The 16,765-nt window shown below is 40.5% G+C and overlaps 1 protein-coding gene across 2 annotated transcripts in view; it reads right to left on the bottom strand.

Annotated features, from left to right (window-relative positions):
- LOC122551426 (partitioning defective 3 homolog B-like) overlaps window positions 1-16,765 on the bottom strand; it is a 1,013,066-nt gene that overhangs the window by 116,886 nt on the left and 879,415 nt on the right. For both annotated transcript variants that reach the window (XM_043693310.2, XM_043693308.2), the window contains one exon: window positions 5,275-5,407. In XM_043693310.2, coding sequence (XP_043549245.2) covers window positions 5,275-5,407 — 133 coding nt within the window. The remainder of the gene's footprint in view (window positions 1-5,274; window positions 5,408-16,765) is intronic.

Here is a 16,765-nt window from a genome sequence, read left to right as displayed (position 1 = left end):
GATGCAGTCAACTGGAGTCTCAATCAATCAACTTACGTGTGGAAGCAACAAATCATGCTCCAAAATCAGGAATCAATGCCAATGACAGCAAACCTGAAACTAGTCCATAGTTCCTAAATATAAAACAAAAAAACAGCACAGTGGCACAGTGGTTAGCACTGCTGCCTCACAGCACCAGAGACCCGGGTTCAATTCCCGCCTCAGGCGACGGACTGTGGAGTTTACACATTCTCCCCGTGTCTGAGTGGGTTTTCTCCCACAGTCCAAAAATGTGCAGGTTAGGTGAATTGGCCATGCTAAATTGCCCATAGTGTTAGGTGATGGGGTAAATGAAGGAGAATGGGTCTGGGTGGGTTCCGCTTCGGTGGGTCAGTGTGGACTTGTTGGGCCGAAGGGCCTTTTTCCACACTGTAACTAATCTAATCTAATTAAATGTCTAACTGCTCATAACACCAAAAATACATACCAACTATTGAAGGTGAATGCATTGTTGGTAAGAATGACTTATTGCTGATTATATGAGGAAAGAAATCCCTCTGCCATACATTGAAGAACAGGGCAGAAAACATCACAGGAGTCAAAGCCATCAATAAGATCACTACGATTCCTGCACGGTGGGACCTCTGCATAAGCTCCTGAGAGGTCTCCGTAAATACTGATATATTCCTGGGGACTGTCTGTAAATACTGCCACATGAATGGGGATTGCCTGAAAATTTTTACATACTTCTGAGGACTGCCGATAAATGCTGATACACTCCTGGGTTCTTGTCTGTAAATTATGCTATGTTTCCATCTACACTTCCAAAATATTACTTTGCCAACACAACTACATTCAGGTTTTCTGTTTCATATTAATACTACATAGTAACAGGAAGAATGCATTAACACATTGACAAACATGGAAACTATTTATAGAGTGTAGAATTCTCAAGTCACCATTCACAACTCAATATATGACTGCTCCACTTAGACATTGATTATATAACCTTGTGTATATCCTGTGAAGTACAGTCCAAAATGTAAAATTTGAGGGGAAATAGTTTCCTTCTTTGTGTCATACCCTTATTCATTTACCTGTGGAGATCAAGGCAAAAAAAAATTACTTACAGCACATTAAGAGAACGTAGATTTTGACCTGTGAAGGATCAATTTTGTATTGGAATTCCATTTCACACAACAGAAGCCGTTAGTAGTAGATAAAGCTTCAATATTGCACTATCTGACAAGTTTTCCTAGACTTTAAAAAAGGAGATTTTGTTTTACTATCTGGTCATTCTTGATGATGACCTGTCTGACCATTATATCCACAGTAGTTTTCTTTTCCACCTCCAGAAGGTGTCTACACTACACTGCCTGATTATGCCTGCAACTCCTATCTTTAATCTTAGTGATTAAGTGGCTATTGCGTTATCCATTCACTCAGTGAAAACTTCACTGACTAAACTGCCTACTATTATTATCAGGAGAACCTGATAGTCATGACCTTTCCATTCACTCAAAGCCCAGCTGTCAATAAATGCCATCTTGACGTCTGCACCCGGAACTGTGATTACTCACTTTCTGGTCCTATTTAGGTTAGTGCAGTCTACAATCTATTTCAGAATGTCACTTCACTGTTTGCCTGGAAGAGGATGAAGTTGACAAAACTCTCTTTGCTCTGCTCAGTGGCATAATGAGCCAGTGCTTGGAACGAAATGCCAAAGAGGGGTTAGAAAGGATGGACAGCCCCTTCCAATGACCTCGCGTACCATTAACTTCTGACCTTGACTGTTCCATAAACGAATGCATTGAATGGATGCTTTAAGAGACAGGAAAGGAAAGGAAGTCATTGCAAACAGCTTGTGGGCATCTCCATCATCGATTATAAATAGATTGATTCCCCGCTGCATTTTAATAGCTGTAGCTCTTTCTGTGGGACGATGCGGCATGGCATCCATCAAGTGAAATATAAACAAACTTTCGGAAAATCTTCCTAATCATTTCATTGTCGATTAGGAATTCTTACAAAATGGCAAGTCACCTACGATTTAGTTGCCTGTGGGAATAAGAGAAGTTTATCCTGCAGGTGTCCCTGCCACTGTTGCTAGCTGGCCTGCATTGACATCCTGTCCAGCAATGTGCGGCTTTTTAAATAATCATCCTTGTGGTTAAATCTGCTCATGACCTTGTCTCTCCCTTCTGTCAGTTCTGCCAACTCCGTCCTCTTGTAGGTCTTTGATTTCCTTCAGTACACCATTAGCTACAGTGCCGTCAGCCTGATGCTCTGGAGTTTCCCCTCTACAACTTTCTGCTTCTATCTGTCTTTCCTCAAAATATACTTCTTTGATCTGTCCTAATATATTGTCATGTGACGCAGGGCCACAATCTCATCCAGGAGACTGGGAACAGGAGCCGGGTCTGTTTCTGCATCAGGACCTTGCCCCCAACTCCAACATCTGGACCCAGGATGTTGCAGGAGGGCCAGAGGTCTGGCCCAAGTGGTGTTCTTTCCCTAGGGAGCCAGGAGGAGCAAGACCTACACTGTACATTAACCTTCCTGTTCAATTTGTTATCACCCTCCGCCTCCAATCACTCCTCTCCTAGCACCTTTTCTCCTGATGAGCTGTTCCCTTCCAGGGCCTCACTGCTCTGTGTCCTCACCCCCTCAGTGAAGGAAATGTCATGGAGAGACCATTGCTGAGACTCGCCCTTCTGGGGGAGGGGGAAGAGTACTGCAGGGCATCAGCTGACAGCTCCAGGCACAGGACCAGTTGCCCTTTGAGCTAACGATGGCCAGTGTCTTGTGAGAATCGGAGCCAGTCGCCCATCCTTGGCGAAGAGGGCATCAGTTGCCTGGCCAACACATCACTGTACAGCCGCTTGTAAAACACTGAGAGGTTGCAATGACAAGAGCTCCGATATCCGAGGAGACAGAGTCACGGGCGTCTTCAGCACTGACTCTCAGCCATCTATAGGTGTACTGCCCTCTTCCCCTTCCTTCTGGATTTCTGACTGTCTGCCCTTGTGCAAGTTTCTGCTCCTCACCTCCAATTACCTCATTGCAACTTTCCTGGTGCTCAGTTGGAGGCAGGACAGCTTTGAGCCCTGAACTGTTGCCCATAGGGTTAAGTTTGCCTCTTCCACACACACCACCACTGACCCCGAATCTGCCATGACTCTAATGGACGGCACAGTGGCTCAGTGGTTAGCACTGCTGCCTCACAGCACCAGAGTCCTAGGCTCGATTCCAACCTTGGGTGACTGACTGTGTGGAATTTGCACATTCTCCCTGTGTCTGCGTGGGTTCCCTCCGGGTGCTCCGGTTTCTTCCCACAGTCCAAAGATGTGCAGGTCAGGTGAATTAGCCATGCTAAATTGCCCCATAGTGTTAGGTCAATTAATCAGAGGGAAATTCTACATATGGTGCCATAGATTAGTTAGTGAAAAAAAAAGACTCTAATTTATTTCATGACTTCAGAATGTTGGAAAACACTTCACAGCTAATGATGCACTTTTGCAAATGTAGTCACCGTTGTAACGTAGAAGACCCATTAGTCAATTTGCATGCAGCAAGGTCTAACAAATAGCAATATGACCATGCTGGATAATCTGATTCAGTGTTACTGGCTCTGGGAGAAATACTGACCCGGGGAACCAGGAAATACTCCTTTACTCCTTTTGGAAATAGTGGCTTGGGATCTGTTTAGCTTTGTTGAAAGTCTTGATGATGCCACTGGATACCATATAATCTGAAAGATGGGACTGTACATAATTACACCACTGAGTTACATGGTATAACTCACATAAAGGCCGATAACATTTAAAAAGGGATGTGAATTTCCCAGTGGTCTTTATGGACATGGGTGAATCAGGTGGACCTTTACACTGATCCACAGTGAAATTTTAATTCAATGCCACAATGGGATTGGAACTCAGGTTCTCAAAACATTACAGCCCATGTTTCTGGATTACAAGTCCACTGACGTTACCACTACACCACTGTCTCCCCTCTCAATTCCACCTGGATGAGCATAGGAGTGATGTTGACTGAGGCTCTCTTCCTCTCCGGATGAATGAAATCCTTCCCTACTCTTACCTCAGCCTTGACTGAGTTCCGAGATTCACTGCTCCAACATGTGACAGAGGTGAATGCACATCATCCCACCTAGCTGCCGGCACATTTTGCAGCTTTAAGACGTTTGCTCATGCAGTTGGAACCAATGATTCCATCAAAAAAATACAATTAAATTGACTTTATTTTTGTGTGGGTCTAATTTTCTTGCAACTCCAACCCTCTAGCAGTCAAATGGGAAGAAAGACGAAACCACAGCGTGTTGGAATTGTGAGCTCTGTCTGCATATACCCCCTGGAGGTTTCTTCACATGACCTTCAAGCACCCCACTAAGTCAAATGACCCTCTTTCCAATCTACAGTTTTGCAAAGTAACTGATAAACTAACATGTGCAAAGAAAACTCAAAATAAAAATCTCACACATTGATGATTCGGTTTCACAGCCCCAACGCGTTAGATGAGTGTCCAAGTCTTTCCTGGAGTGTAGGCGGCTGTACTCTGCTCTTAGTCAGAGTGTCACTTCACAGCACTACAGTCATCGATATAGAACCACACAGGGTCTGAAGACATTCAACTGTTCACATCCAACAATTTAATTTGCTGCTGTGACCACGACAAAGCACATCAGCTGCTATTTGCTTTCCTGGTGTCTGAAAGCTGTGTTGTTTTTTTCTCCCCCCACCTCTCTCTCTCTCTCTCTCTCTTAGTAAATCAAAATAAACTCATTTGACCTGCCTCCCCTGCACACGAAGAGGTAAGAATCCCAGAAGTATGAAGTCCCTTAGGGGATAAACAAAGGAGTAATGCTGAATAAATCACCAAAAAAAAAATTGCCTGGATCCAAACTTAATGCGCAAAGAACAACCCATGGATAAATAATACAGAATTTTTAACTCGGCTATCACAATAACTATCCATCTGGGAGAAGTCAAGAAACCATATGGTGGCACAAGTAAATATTTATTGCTGCCTACCGCTGGCCAAATACATTAAAGTAGTGTTATTCTGCTTCATACATGCCCGGGAAGCACATAACCAAGACAGCTGTGAATGAAATCAGTGCAGCTGGGATTTAACGGCTTAGGCCACTGTGGGTTTCCTACTTGGGTTTCACATGTCTGTTCAATCGCAAAAAAAAGAGCAGGTCCGGTTTCACAGGATTTGCTCAAGGTGAATAAACAGAGAGTTACCCGCTCACCAGTTTCACGTGTGAAGACTTACCCAGCCTTGCTCATAGTCACTAGGCCAGCGCCGGCCTTCGTGCTCTTCGTAAGATGGAATGGCACCCTCCCGTCTGGCCTGCTGGTACTCCTTCCTCAGTTGGTGAATTCGCTCAACGTTAGTGGGTCTTGCACTGCACAACAGAATAGGACAAGATTAGGTGTTGATTTGCCATATAGACATTCTTCTTCCAACGCTGAAGCAGCCCATGCCTACACCAGCCCCAACCCCTACCTTTTTGGGGTGCCCATGCAAACCCCTTCAAAATTGGTACATTTGCTGTATCCTTAATGGGAGAAAACAATGTATTTTTGAAATAAAAATCCAGTCAACATTCTCCAGAGAGCACAGCAGAGTGGTTTAATGAAACCAAGTCTACGATTTTGGTACTATGACAATGCATAATGCATTGCAGGACAGCAATATCAACCTTGCAGCTAAGTATCTTGGAGCAAATTGTTTCAGAAACTCATCCATTCATTACACAACAACAGTGCTCCAACTTCTATTGCAAAGAAAAGACCACAAGGTGACCTGACAAATGTCTTCAAAACAATGAAAAGGTTTGATGGGAGAGATCAAAATGAGGGGTCATAAATATAAGATTGCCACCTAATAAATTTAATGTGGAATTCAGGAGAAGCTTCTTTACACAGAGAATGTTTAGAATCTGGATCTCACTAACACATGCAAAATAACAGAGATGCATTTAGGGAAAAACTAAATCAGTACATGACTAAGAAAGTAATAGAGGATGTTCTAACAATGTATTGAGAATCTATCGCAATGAGGTGTAAGGATGCTCACTTTTGAGCATTTTTAAATTATTTCATAGAATGCGAGTGCCACTGGTAAAGCCTGCATATTTTACCCAATTGCCCCTCGTTCCATTCAGTTTGCTAGAACCATTGCAGAGAGCAGTTATGAGTAAACCACATAGTGATCCACAGTCGCAAGTAGGCCAGACCAGGTATGGATGGCGGTTTTCCTTTCTTAAAGGACGTTGGTGAAGCTGTTTTTTTTTACTATAATAGGCAATGGTTACATGGTCCTCATCAGGCTGAGTTTTAAATTCCAGATTTTTATTGTATTTAAACTTTTCACCATCTGTCTGGGATTTGAATCCAAGCACCCAGACCATTAGTCGAGTGACATTACAACCACTCCACTGTCTCTCCATAAACAATGCATAGACCAGTGGAGCTAAATGCTCAGTTCCAGTGTTGAAAATACCATGCGCTTCTTCATAGCAGGATATGTTGGACGTTCTGAGTTCCATGAAGGCTTAGCAGGTAAACAGCAGCATCATACATTATTAGTTCATTCTGATCATAAGGCACCAGGATTGATTTCACAGTTAGGTTATCTCAGCTGGGGACCAGTGGGTTGTTGTAAAAGCCCACATAAACCTTGTCTTAAGAAGGTGTAAATTCAGCTATGGCTCCAACTCCAAAGGCACAAGCTTTCGGTCAATACAGGACCAGGCTGAGCATTGATCCTCAGCAGACAAGAAATAGAATGAAAAATAAACTTGTGCTTCTAAAGCATGTCAAGCAGCCTTTCAAAGCCTGCTCCACCATTCAATTCAATTAAAGCTGATTGGTTTCAACCTCATATTCCCGCTTGCTGCTCATATTCTTGAGTCACTGAGATACGAACCAACCAGTCCATTTAAGCGATGGAGCATTCACAATCCCGTGGAGAAGCCAATTTCAAAAGAACTCTCCAGCAAAGAATGTTCTCATTGGGTCTGAAATGAACAATGCCATATCATGAGTTCTCAATATCTACGCTCTCAAGCTCCAGAGTAAACCCTTTGAAGTGCAGTCAATATTGGACTGGAGGAAACATGAAATTCAGCACACATAGAACAATCAGCAATGTAAAATGAACAAATAATTGGCTTCAGTGATACTGATCGAGGGATAAATATTGGTTAAGGCAATGAGGAAAACCCACTCTCTGTTGGAGGAACAGTGCCTCAGTATTTTTTAATGTCCTGTTTAGAAGGCCAAAGAGGCCTTAGTAAGGTAATATATCAGAATGGACTGAATTCTGTGTTGCAATAATTCAATCATATGGAAGCTTAGGACCTTGGAGTGAAGCAGAGTATTATGTAACTGGCGAAATGATTGCAGAATTCCAAGCTGCGGAGATGCTATATTGGAACTGGCTGTCTCAGATGGTGGTGTAGGCAGAGACATTGAACACTTTTAAAGTGGAGGTAGCTAACTCCTCGATGGGCAAAGGAATCAAAGGTTTTTGGATGTAGGTGGAAATGTGGATTCAATACACAAATAGATCAGCCATGATCTTGCTCAATGACAGTGGAGTCTCAGGGACCTGAATGTCTACTTGTGCTCCTAACTGGTACATAAATACAGATTTCAGCCAAATATACTTTATCTGTTCATAGTTAGCTATATATTTCTATGTATCCTTCTATATTTTAGTTATTTGGGTACCTTTAACTAGCACTGCACATGGCTAGGTTAAGGAACCTCCTTGATTTGTATTCTTAAACTGAAGTGATCCTAACCTGTAGACTTGCTTCAGTGGTCTCTGGGAAATTCTGACTTCCACAATTTTGAACCGGGGTGCACAGGTGATCAAATTTGATGTGAGGCATAAACACTGTGCTCAGAATTACAATGACTTTGAAATCAGAAAACCACACAGCCTGTAGCAGAAAGGCTGCAATTATATCTGAATCCTATTCTGTCCATAAGTGGCTGATTAAAACAAAAACTAAAACTGAATCTGGTTCCTACGATCACTGTGAATAATTTTCTGCTTTAAGCATTATCACAAAATAGGGTTCCTTAGATCACAGGTCATGTTTCCATTAAATCTCATTACAGAATCACAAAAGTTGCATCTTCCATGATGGAGCATGAGCCATCAGTGTAGCAGTTCATAACCATTTATCTTTTGCTCCTGGATTAATTAAGGATGATAACCTGTTGCAGTTTTATTAATATAACTGAAAATAGGTTTGCAATAAAGAGAAAAGCATTTTTAACAAGAGTGCTTACTCCACTGCTGGTGTTCAACCTGATTTTAAATCACGAAAAATGACTAAGTACTACACTAAATAACTTGTTTTATTGCTCAGTTTATCAGTAAATTAAATATTTATAATACGTTAAACTTGTAAAGATGAGTTCTACTTTAAGATCTTCCTTGAATATTCACAAACAGGAACAGTTATTGGGAAGTTACTGTTCTTGTTATTCCTACTGGGTGGGGCAGGTTTTATGGGTTTAACAGCTTTGGATAAAATTACTTTCAGTTAGCAATTGCACAGATAGTTTGTGAAAGAACAAAGATGCTACCCTTGTTAGTTTTGCATTTATTTTTTTCAGCGTTTATTATGAATTTCCTCAATGTTTCCACTGTATTAAGTATTTAGCATTAATGGAAAAAAATCAGCTTATATTCTCCTCTGCAGAATGACCTTGTAAATGATATTCCAGTAGTTCTGAATGTAAAACGAGATGCAGAATACTTCAGAATTTCTACAATTCAATGCTTGACCGAATAAAATTCTAACCATGAAGACTAGCAAATCAATGACTAAGCTTGCACCATACACATCTTTAACAATTTTGTAGCCATGGTAGTTACTACTTTAATGTAGAAAATATGGCACATGAGATTCTACAGAGTGAGAATGACTAGATCATCTGTTTTATGCCACTTAGCTATATGATGGTACAATTTGAATTCAATAAAAATCTGAAGAGTAATCCAAGGACAACTATGAAACCATTGTGATTGTCATGAAAAGCCAACCTGGCTCACCAATGTCCTTTAAGGAAGGAATATACTATCTTCACTCAGTCTGGCCTATGTGGGACTTCAGATCTACAGCAAATGTGGTGGACTCTTAACTGTCCTCTGGGCAATTAGGGATGGGCAATAAATGCTGTCACAGCGAGTGATGCTCACATCCCATGTTATGAATTTAAAAAAAAAGGAGGGTTCACAGCCTTAATGAGTGTAGTGGAACAGAGGGACCTTGGAGTTCAGGTGTACAGTTCTCTGAAAGTGGAGTCACAGGTAGACAGGGCAGTGAAGGTGGCTTTTGGCATACTGGTCTTTATCAGTCAGGGCACTGAGTATAAAAGTTGGGAAGTTATGTTGCAGTTATACAGGACGTTGGTGAGGCCGCACTTGCAAAACTGTATTCAGTTTTGATCACATTGTCATAGGAAGGATGTTATTAAACTGGAAAAAGTGCAGAAGAAACCTACAAGGATGTTGCCAGGACACAATGGTCTAGGATATGAGGAGGGGTTGGACAAGCTAGGACTTTTTTCTTTAGAGCGTAAGACACTGAGAAGGGATCTTATAGAAGTGTATAAGGTCATGAGAGGCACGCATCGGGTGAATGCATTCGGTCTTTTCCCAGGGTTGGGACAGCATCAGTTTAAGGTTAGAGGGGAAAGAACATAAGGGAACCTGGGGGGCAACGTTTTTACACAGAGGGTGGTATGCATATGGAATGAGCTGCCAGCGGAAGTGGTTGAGGCGGGTACATTAACAACACTTAAAAGGCATTTGGACAAATATGTGGATAGGAAAGATTTAGAAAGATATGGCTCAAGTGCAGGGAAATGGAATTAGCGTGGACTGGCATTTTGGTCAGCATGGACCAATTTGGGTCAAAGGGCCTGTCTCGATGCTGTAGGACTCTACCTTATCCAAAAGGCATCATCTCTGACAATATGGCATTTTCTCAGTATTAGACTGGCCATGCTAGGATTTATTATGTAACTGATTGTATTCATATCCTCCTGATATAGAGGTCAGCATGTTGCCCACTGAACCATAGCTATCAACTTTTTTTTGCAGAATGGTCACTATCCAAGTCCATTCCTCTGGAGCAATTCCTGTGAATAGTAACATCTTTCTTTTGCTCCCCATTTTTGAAAGGCTGCTCAGGCATCCTGAGCAAGTGGTTGGCCCGGTGGAGTTGGTTTCAGATAATCACGGCCTCAATACTATTGCTATTGGCTGCTTCAGGGAAGCTAGTGTTAGTATGCCAGTCCTCCCAGCCACAATAAGGTGTCTGATAGGGTAGTAACATTTGTACCTCCACCAAACACAAAGTCAGGAGAATGTCCATTGATACCTCTTTTGATTCATCTGGCTTAGTTATTTGCCCTGGAAAGGGGCATCTTTTCTAATAGTGATTGACTGATGATAAGGTCTACTGTGTAGGCCTCTTTTTGTATGCGACCACCAGTACTTTTGCTGTTCTGAAACTGCCTCTTACTTCAGCAAATCGTGAGGAAGTTGAAATAACTCTAGAGAGGTCAGTTTCCCATCACCAAGTCACCTTTATTTACACATGGTGAGGCCCTGACACTGATTGAGCTCTCTCAGAACCAGGGCTGACAAACTGGACCAGATTAACAGCCTCAATCAGGGAACCCATATTCTGTGAGGTCCTCCTGGCTGATCTCATTATAATCATTTCAATCACTACAGAAGTGACCTAAATATAGCATTCCTTAATGATAGCTGAACAAAGTGTGTGCCCATGAACCCTTGTTGTTTTGCAGCACTGAATTTTTTTGTTGTTGTTTGACCTGCTCACTCTGGTAGGCTTGTCATGTGCTTCTCTGGACTCTCCACAGCTAAGAGAGTGAGCAGACTCTGTGGCCCTTTGAGATAGCTTTTACATTTCCTCTCAGAATCTGTCTTTCCTGTTGCTGCTTCCAGCGTGTAGTTTCATCAAGAATTCCAACAACAATTCTGACTTTAATGGTTTCTGATTTCAGAACACCATTTTCACAGTTTACCACTAGCCTGTGGAAGTAATTAATGAAATTGGCTGCGGATTCTCCTGGACACAACTTTTTTTTTGTTAAAGTTTGCTTTTTCAAGAATTTTATTGATTCTTCAATTGAAGGAAATATCAAAGGTTTATAGATATTTTTAGGATTCGGAGATGCCGATGTTGGACTGGGGTGTACAAAGTTAAAAATCACACAACACCAGGTTATAGTCCAACAGGTTTAATTGGAAGCACACTAGCTTTCGGAGCGATGCTCCTTCATCAGGACAATCACCTGAGGAAGGAGCGTCGCTCCGAAAGCTAGTGTGCTTCCAATTAAACCTGTTGGACTATAACCTGGTGTTGTGTGATTTTAGACATTTTTAGAAGTGTCTGTATTCGGTTTGATCCTTTGTCTATTAATAACATCATTTGCAATTGGGCACACTGAATATAATAGCTTCAATTTTAACATTTAATTTTGAGAAAATAATGTATCTTCAGAACTGTCACTTTCCAGGAGGTCTATTTTTGCACTCTGTTTGGAGCTTCTCTAAATGTGAATCTGCTAGGAAGTCTCTATTCTCATTTCTTCACAATGTACTAAGTCATCTTATTTCTGTACAGCTACCTTAAATACGTGTCATTTCAATATTGCTTGCATTTTTGTATTCACCAATGCTACTTTAAGTTGAATGATGGTAAAGGTTGCAAGACTTTCTAATTTTCTTTCACCAGCCAGCTTTTAAAAAAAATTCTACATTTCAGTATTACTGAATTCTCCAAGCTTTTCAAATGCTTCTGTGCAATACCAAATTCCTATACAGGTTACAGGATTTTCTAGCCAACTTCGATATTTTCCATCCTTTTTTTTTAAAATGATTACAATGGTTGTCTCCCACCTTTTTCAGGGATGTCTTGCTTTCTTGAGGGTAAGCTGGGATTTTCAAATTTGCTTCCAGAGAAAATGGTTGTTCTATTATCTTTAAAGATCCAAAACCGAATGCACTTTATTTGATATTAGTTTTTTTTAAATAAAGGTCTCTGGCTGCAGCTTTTATAATTCTTCCTCTTAAAACTGTGGTCTAAATACTGAGACCCTGGTCATTTTACACCTTTACTTGTTCCTGACTTGTCTTCTTCAATTCAACTTTTTAACTAGATTTCACTAAATCTGCTCTTTTCCAGCTTTAAGTAAATTTTGAAGACTTCCCGATCCTGCAGCCTATTACAAACTTTATTTTCTAGCCCTTTCATTGACCATGTTGATCCTAAACTCGATGCTTGCGATGTTTATTATTGAGGTGAGGACTCTTTTTTTAACCCCCTTGCCTTCCTTTCGGGTCTTTATGAAAACAATGCAAAGTTTACTTCTTGTTTTCCTCTAGGGATACCTACCTTCACTCTTGGAACTTACTTTTGCTCTTTACAGAGCCTACTTGTTTAAAATTTGTCTTTTCCTAAGTGTGGCTGCTGTTTCTCTCTTGTCCCTAGCCCCTACTCATTTCCCTGCACCTCTGACTGCCTTCATGGTGAAGGTTTGTCTTTGGAGTGCTGAGTTTGTCCTATTGCAGTCTCTCTCTCTCTGTCAATAATCACATTTTAGCTGCTGATTGACGGTGTCTCTCTTAAAGCACTGATGGTCTAAAGTGGAATTCTTCTCCTCATGATGGAGACCAGATCAGCACCACTGCAACCATGACTTTTTCTGTCAAATGATAACCTTCTGGTGTTTGCACTTCCACCAGTACACAGCACTAGGCAAAGGTTCTTGAGACAGTTAATTGGCACTAACTCTCCTTTTTTGTTGTTTTGCCATGGGTCTATCTAGAGATTAGTGGTAGAGGATGCATCATTGTAGATAATCTATAGAAGAGGCAATGTTCTTAAATAACAAAGATTTAATGCATTATAGAAATAAGTACAATTAAATTTGGTCAGGATAATTACTGCGATGTGAGGGATCCTGACACAGATACTTCTCTTTGAATTCCCTATCTCCACTCTCAGACTTTGTGAAACTTAAGTAGAATGGGCAAAGCTAATGTAACAGGAACGTTTACCCCTCTGGAATCATTATCTTACACAACAGGCACCTCCCGAACTCCTCTTCTGGGTTACATAATGTAGGCACCCACACTGCTGGTAAAATACCAAAAGAAGCAGGAAGACACCATGAGTGGTCATTGATTGGCCACTTAAGGGCGTCAATTGGCCAAAAGAATCAGACAGGTTCCCATCACCATTGATAAGGTTCCAACGGAGGCAGATAGGTGATTGGCACAGCTGCCCTTGCCATCTCACTTAGTTTTATGCTTCCCTCGCTTGCCAGCCCACTCCTAGAAGGTGTTGTAAAATTCTGATCATGATGTGAGAAAGGCAGTATTGAATTGAAGGACAGGTTTGTGTCGAGAGCTTTATATATAATTAAAACATAAGTAAAATGTTAAGAGGTACAAATATCTCTTAGAGGCGACGCAGTAGCTCAGTGGTTAGCACAGCTGCCTCACAGCACCAGGGACCTGGTTCAGTTCCACTCTCGGCTGACTGTGTGAAGTTTGCACATTGTCCTCGTGTTGGTGTGGGTTTCCTTCGGGTGCTCCAGTTTCCTCCCATGGTCCAAAGATGTGAAGGTTAGGTGCGTTGGCCATACTAAATTGCCCATAGTGTCCATGGATGTGCAAGCTAGGTGGATTAGCCATGGGAAATGCAGGGTTACAGAGATAGCATTTGGGGTGGATCTGGTTGGGTTGCTCTTTGGAAGGTTGGTGTGGACTCGATGGACCAAATGACCTGTTTCCCCACTACAGGGATTCTGCAACATCTATGATACATAGATATAGTTTGGGCTGGTAACTTCAGCAGAATAAGACTGACAACAAGAAACCTCACAAAACTGCTTTCAGGTAAAGCTACAGATGCACAATGAAAAGTGTTCAAAAAGATCTTAGCTTAATATAGGTACAGTATACACTGCCAAAGGGCAAGAATTCTACTTATCATATCAAACGCCATCACTGACAAAAGAGGCAAGAGATAACATTGAACTAAAGGAAATAGACAAAAGAATAAAGAATAGTATAGCTTCAACAGACTGGGAGAGATAAGAATAGCAGCAAAGGAAAACTAAAAAATTACTCAAAAAGTATTACACGAGGCCTGTGAGGAATATTAAGATTAATACAATTTTTTTATAATTCTATTAGAAGAGAGGGTAATGTGGGTTCTTCAAAAACAGATGACGGTAATTTGTTAATTAAAATAAGGAAATGGTAAAAGTATTGAAAAATTGCTTTGCATCAGTCTTCACAATTGAAGATGAGGCCAATATACTTCACATTCCAGGAAAATGAACAACAAATCAAGAATGAACCCCATGAAATTTAAGTCAAACAGAAAAACAGAATTGGAAGGAAAAAGTAATTGGAAGGAAAGGTTGCCAGGTCCTGTTCATTTCTATCCAAGAATTTTAAAGGAAGTGGATGAGCAAATTATAGAAAATTTAGCCATAATCTGCAATGCAATTTCCATTGAGGATGTGTCCTCTTAGATTGGAAAGTTGAAAGTGTTACTCCATTATTTAAGAGAGAGAAAATGGTAAATTATAGACCTGTTAGTCCAACATTAGCTGTGGGAATGTTATTGAAGTCTATAATTAAGGACAAAGTGACAGAGTACTTAGGAAAATTTGAGTTGATTAGAAAGCAAACGTGGAGTTATAATGAACAGGTCATGTCTAAAAAACGTAATTTAATTTTTTGAAGTAACTTAAGTAGTAGATGGAAGAATAAGTATGAATATAGTTTATACTTTATATATTATAGCTTCCAAAATTGATTTGATAGAGTTCCATATAAGAGACCATTAGCTAAAATTATAGCCCATGAAACTTAAGGCCAATTATGGAGCTGACTTGGTGGTAGAAGATAAGAGTAGGGGTATTTACACTTCAATTAAAAAGGAAAATTATTGGTGTCCAGTTAAGGTCTATGCTTGGGTCTCAACCATTTGACGTACTTATTAATGACTTAGATAAAACAATACAAAGTCGTTTGTCCAGACATATAATTGATACTGAGTTAGAGGCATTTCTGTACTGCAGATGGGAGTACAACATTTCTAAAGAAACACTGATACACTAAGCATGCAAAAATGAGGCAGATGGATTTTGTTGTACCTAAGTGAGATGTCACTCACTTTGGACCAGAAATGGTAAGAAGCTAAGAAGAGGGAAAGTTCAAACATGTTGGTATGCATTATGTTTCCAGGTAGAAAAGATAATTTAAAAAAGTAAATTGAATGATAGTCTTTACATGTAGAGATATGGGTGATAATGGAGTGAATTCTTTGCTATAGTATTCAATGCCAGGAAGAGGTCGGAAATGAGCAAGAGGAGATGAGATGGTGAGAATGAACATGTGAGAGAGACAGTGTGTCTGTTTCTGTTGGAAAGGAACCAATGATTGAAAGTGGGCAAGTCATATGAAGTAAGGCAAAGACAGGGGGACAAACAAAGTAAAAAAACACGTGAATTATGGACAATCAGAGGAAATAGGACTAGTCAACATTTTTACTTTTTCTGGTCTGCAAGCAATGTCAATGAGGTATCAACTAGTAAATGGAAATGACACAACATGATTAGTTCCACAGTTCCAAAAATGACTTCACAGTGTGGTCTCTCATCTTAGCATTGTGCAGGTAAAGACATATTACATGAAAAGGAACAAGATTACCAGCCCAGGCCTGTCAAGTACAGCTAGGAGAAAAATTCAAAAATAAATAATTGTGTGATTTTCAGTAACCGATCTGTTAAGATAGCAGGCTGAGACAAAAATAAGATGCACATCAAGTAAAACAGCCATTACCTTCCACAGCCAATTACATCAATGGTAACCCTGATCACAGCATATTGAAATGTAAAACATCTGTTTTATAGAATTTTTAATAAAGCCACATTCATCTCAGTAAGCACATGCATTTTCTTTCTTCAAATGCTAGGGACAGAAGGCATTGCTATCATTATTACTTGCAGCCAAACCAAGTCACGCATTTTTAAATTAGAATAAATGACCTCAAGCTATCATGAGGGAGGTTCTTGCAGGCAGCCTTCCATATGTTTATTATGAGAAAGCTATTAATGATCCGCCGCAGTGCCCAGGACAACAGGCAGAGCAGTGGGAAGCAGGCCATCTATTCCAAAGTTGTAGTCAGTCAAAAGTTCCTGATAATTAGTTTTAAATAAACTCACATTTATCTTTTGCCGATCAAGCTCCACCAGATATTCTGTTCTCGGATGGGGCAGGGGAGGTGTAATTAAAAGAAAATATTCTGGAAAACTGGATAGAAATGTGACACTTATGGGAATTGCCAATCCCATCTTTTGGAATATTCAATAGGATGGGAATGAGTTAGCTATGGAATAATTGTTGCAATCCTGAAATGGAACTTTAATATTTAAAGTGCTGACAACACCAAGTGACAAGATTTCACATTTTAAACAAAAAATACTTTATTGCACATAATAATTAAACATACCAAGCACCATTTACTTGACAGTAGTTTTTAATTACTTATGCAGTGAACTCAGTTCTATGTTCTAACCCATCCCCCAGAGTTCCCTTAAAAGTTGCAAGAATCTTGATGGTCCATCCAAATGTCCTGGGACCAACTCAAAGGTCTGCCCTCAGACCCCCAGGAAGTCACTTG

The sequence above is a fragment of the Chiloscyllium plagiosum genome, unplaced genomic scaffold (assembly GCF_037043375.1).
Source record: "Chiloscyllium plagiosum isolate Xiang-an unplaced genomic scaffold, Cpla_swu_hap1 HiC_scaffold_7, whole genome shotgun sequence".
NCBI lineage: Eukaryota > Metazoa > Chordata > Chondrichthyes > Orectolobiformes > Hemiscylliidae > Chiloscyllium > Chiloscyllium plagiosum.
The sequence above is the reverse complement of the archived record's forward strand: the minus strand, read 5'-3'. Positions and strand labels throughout refer to the sequence as shown.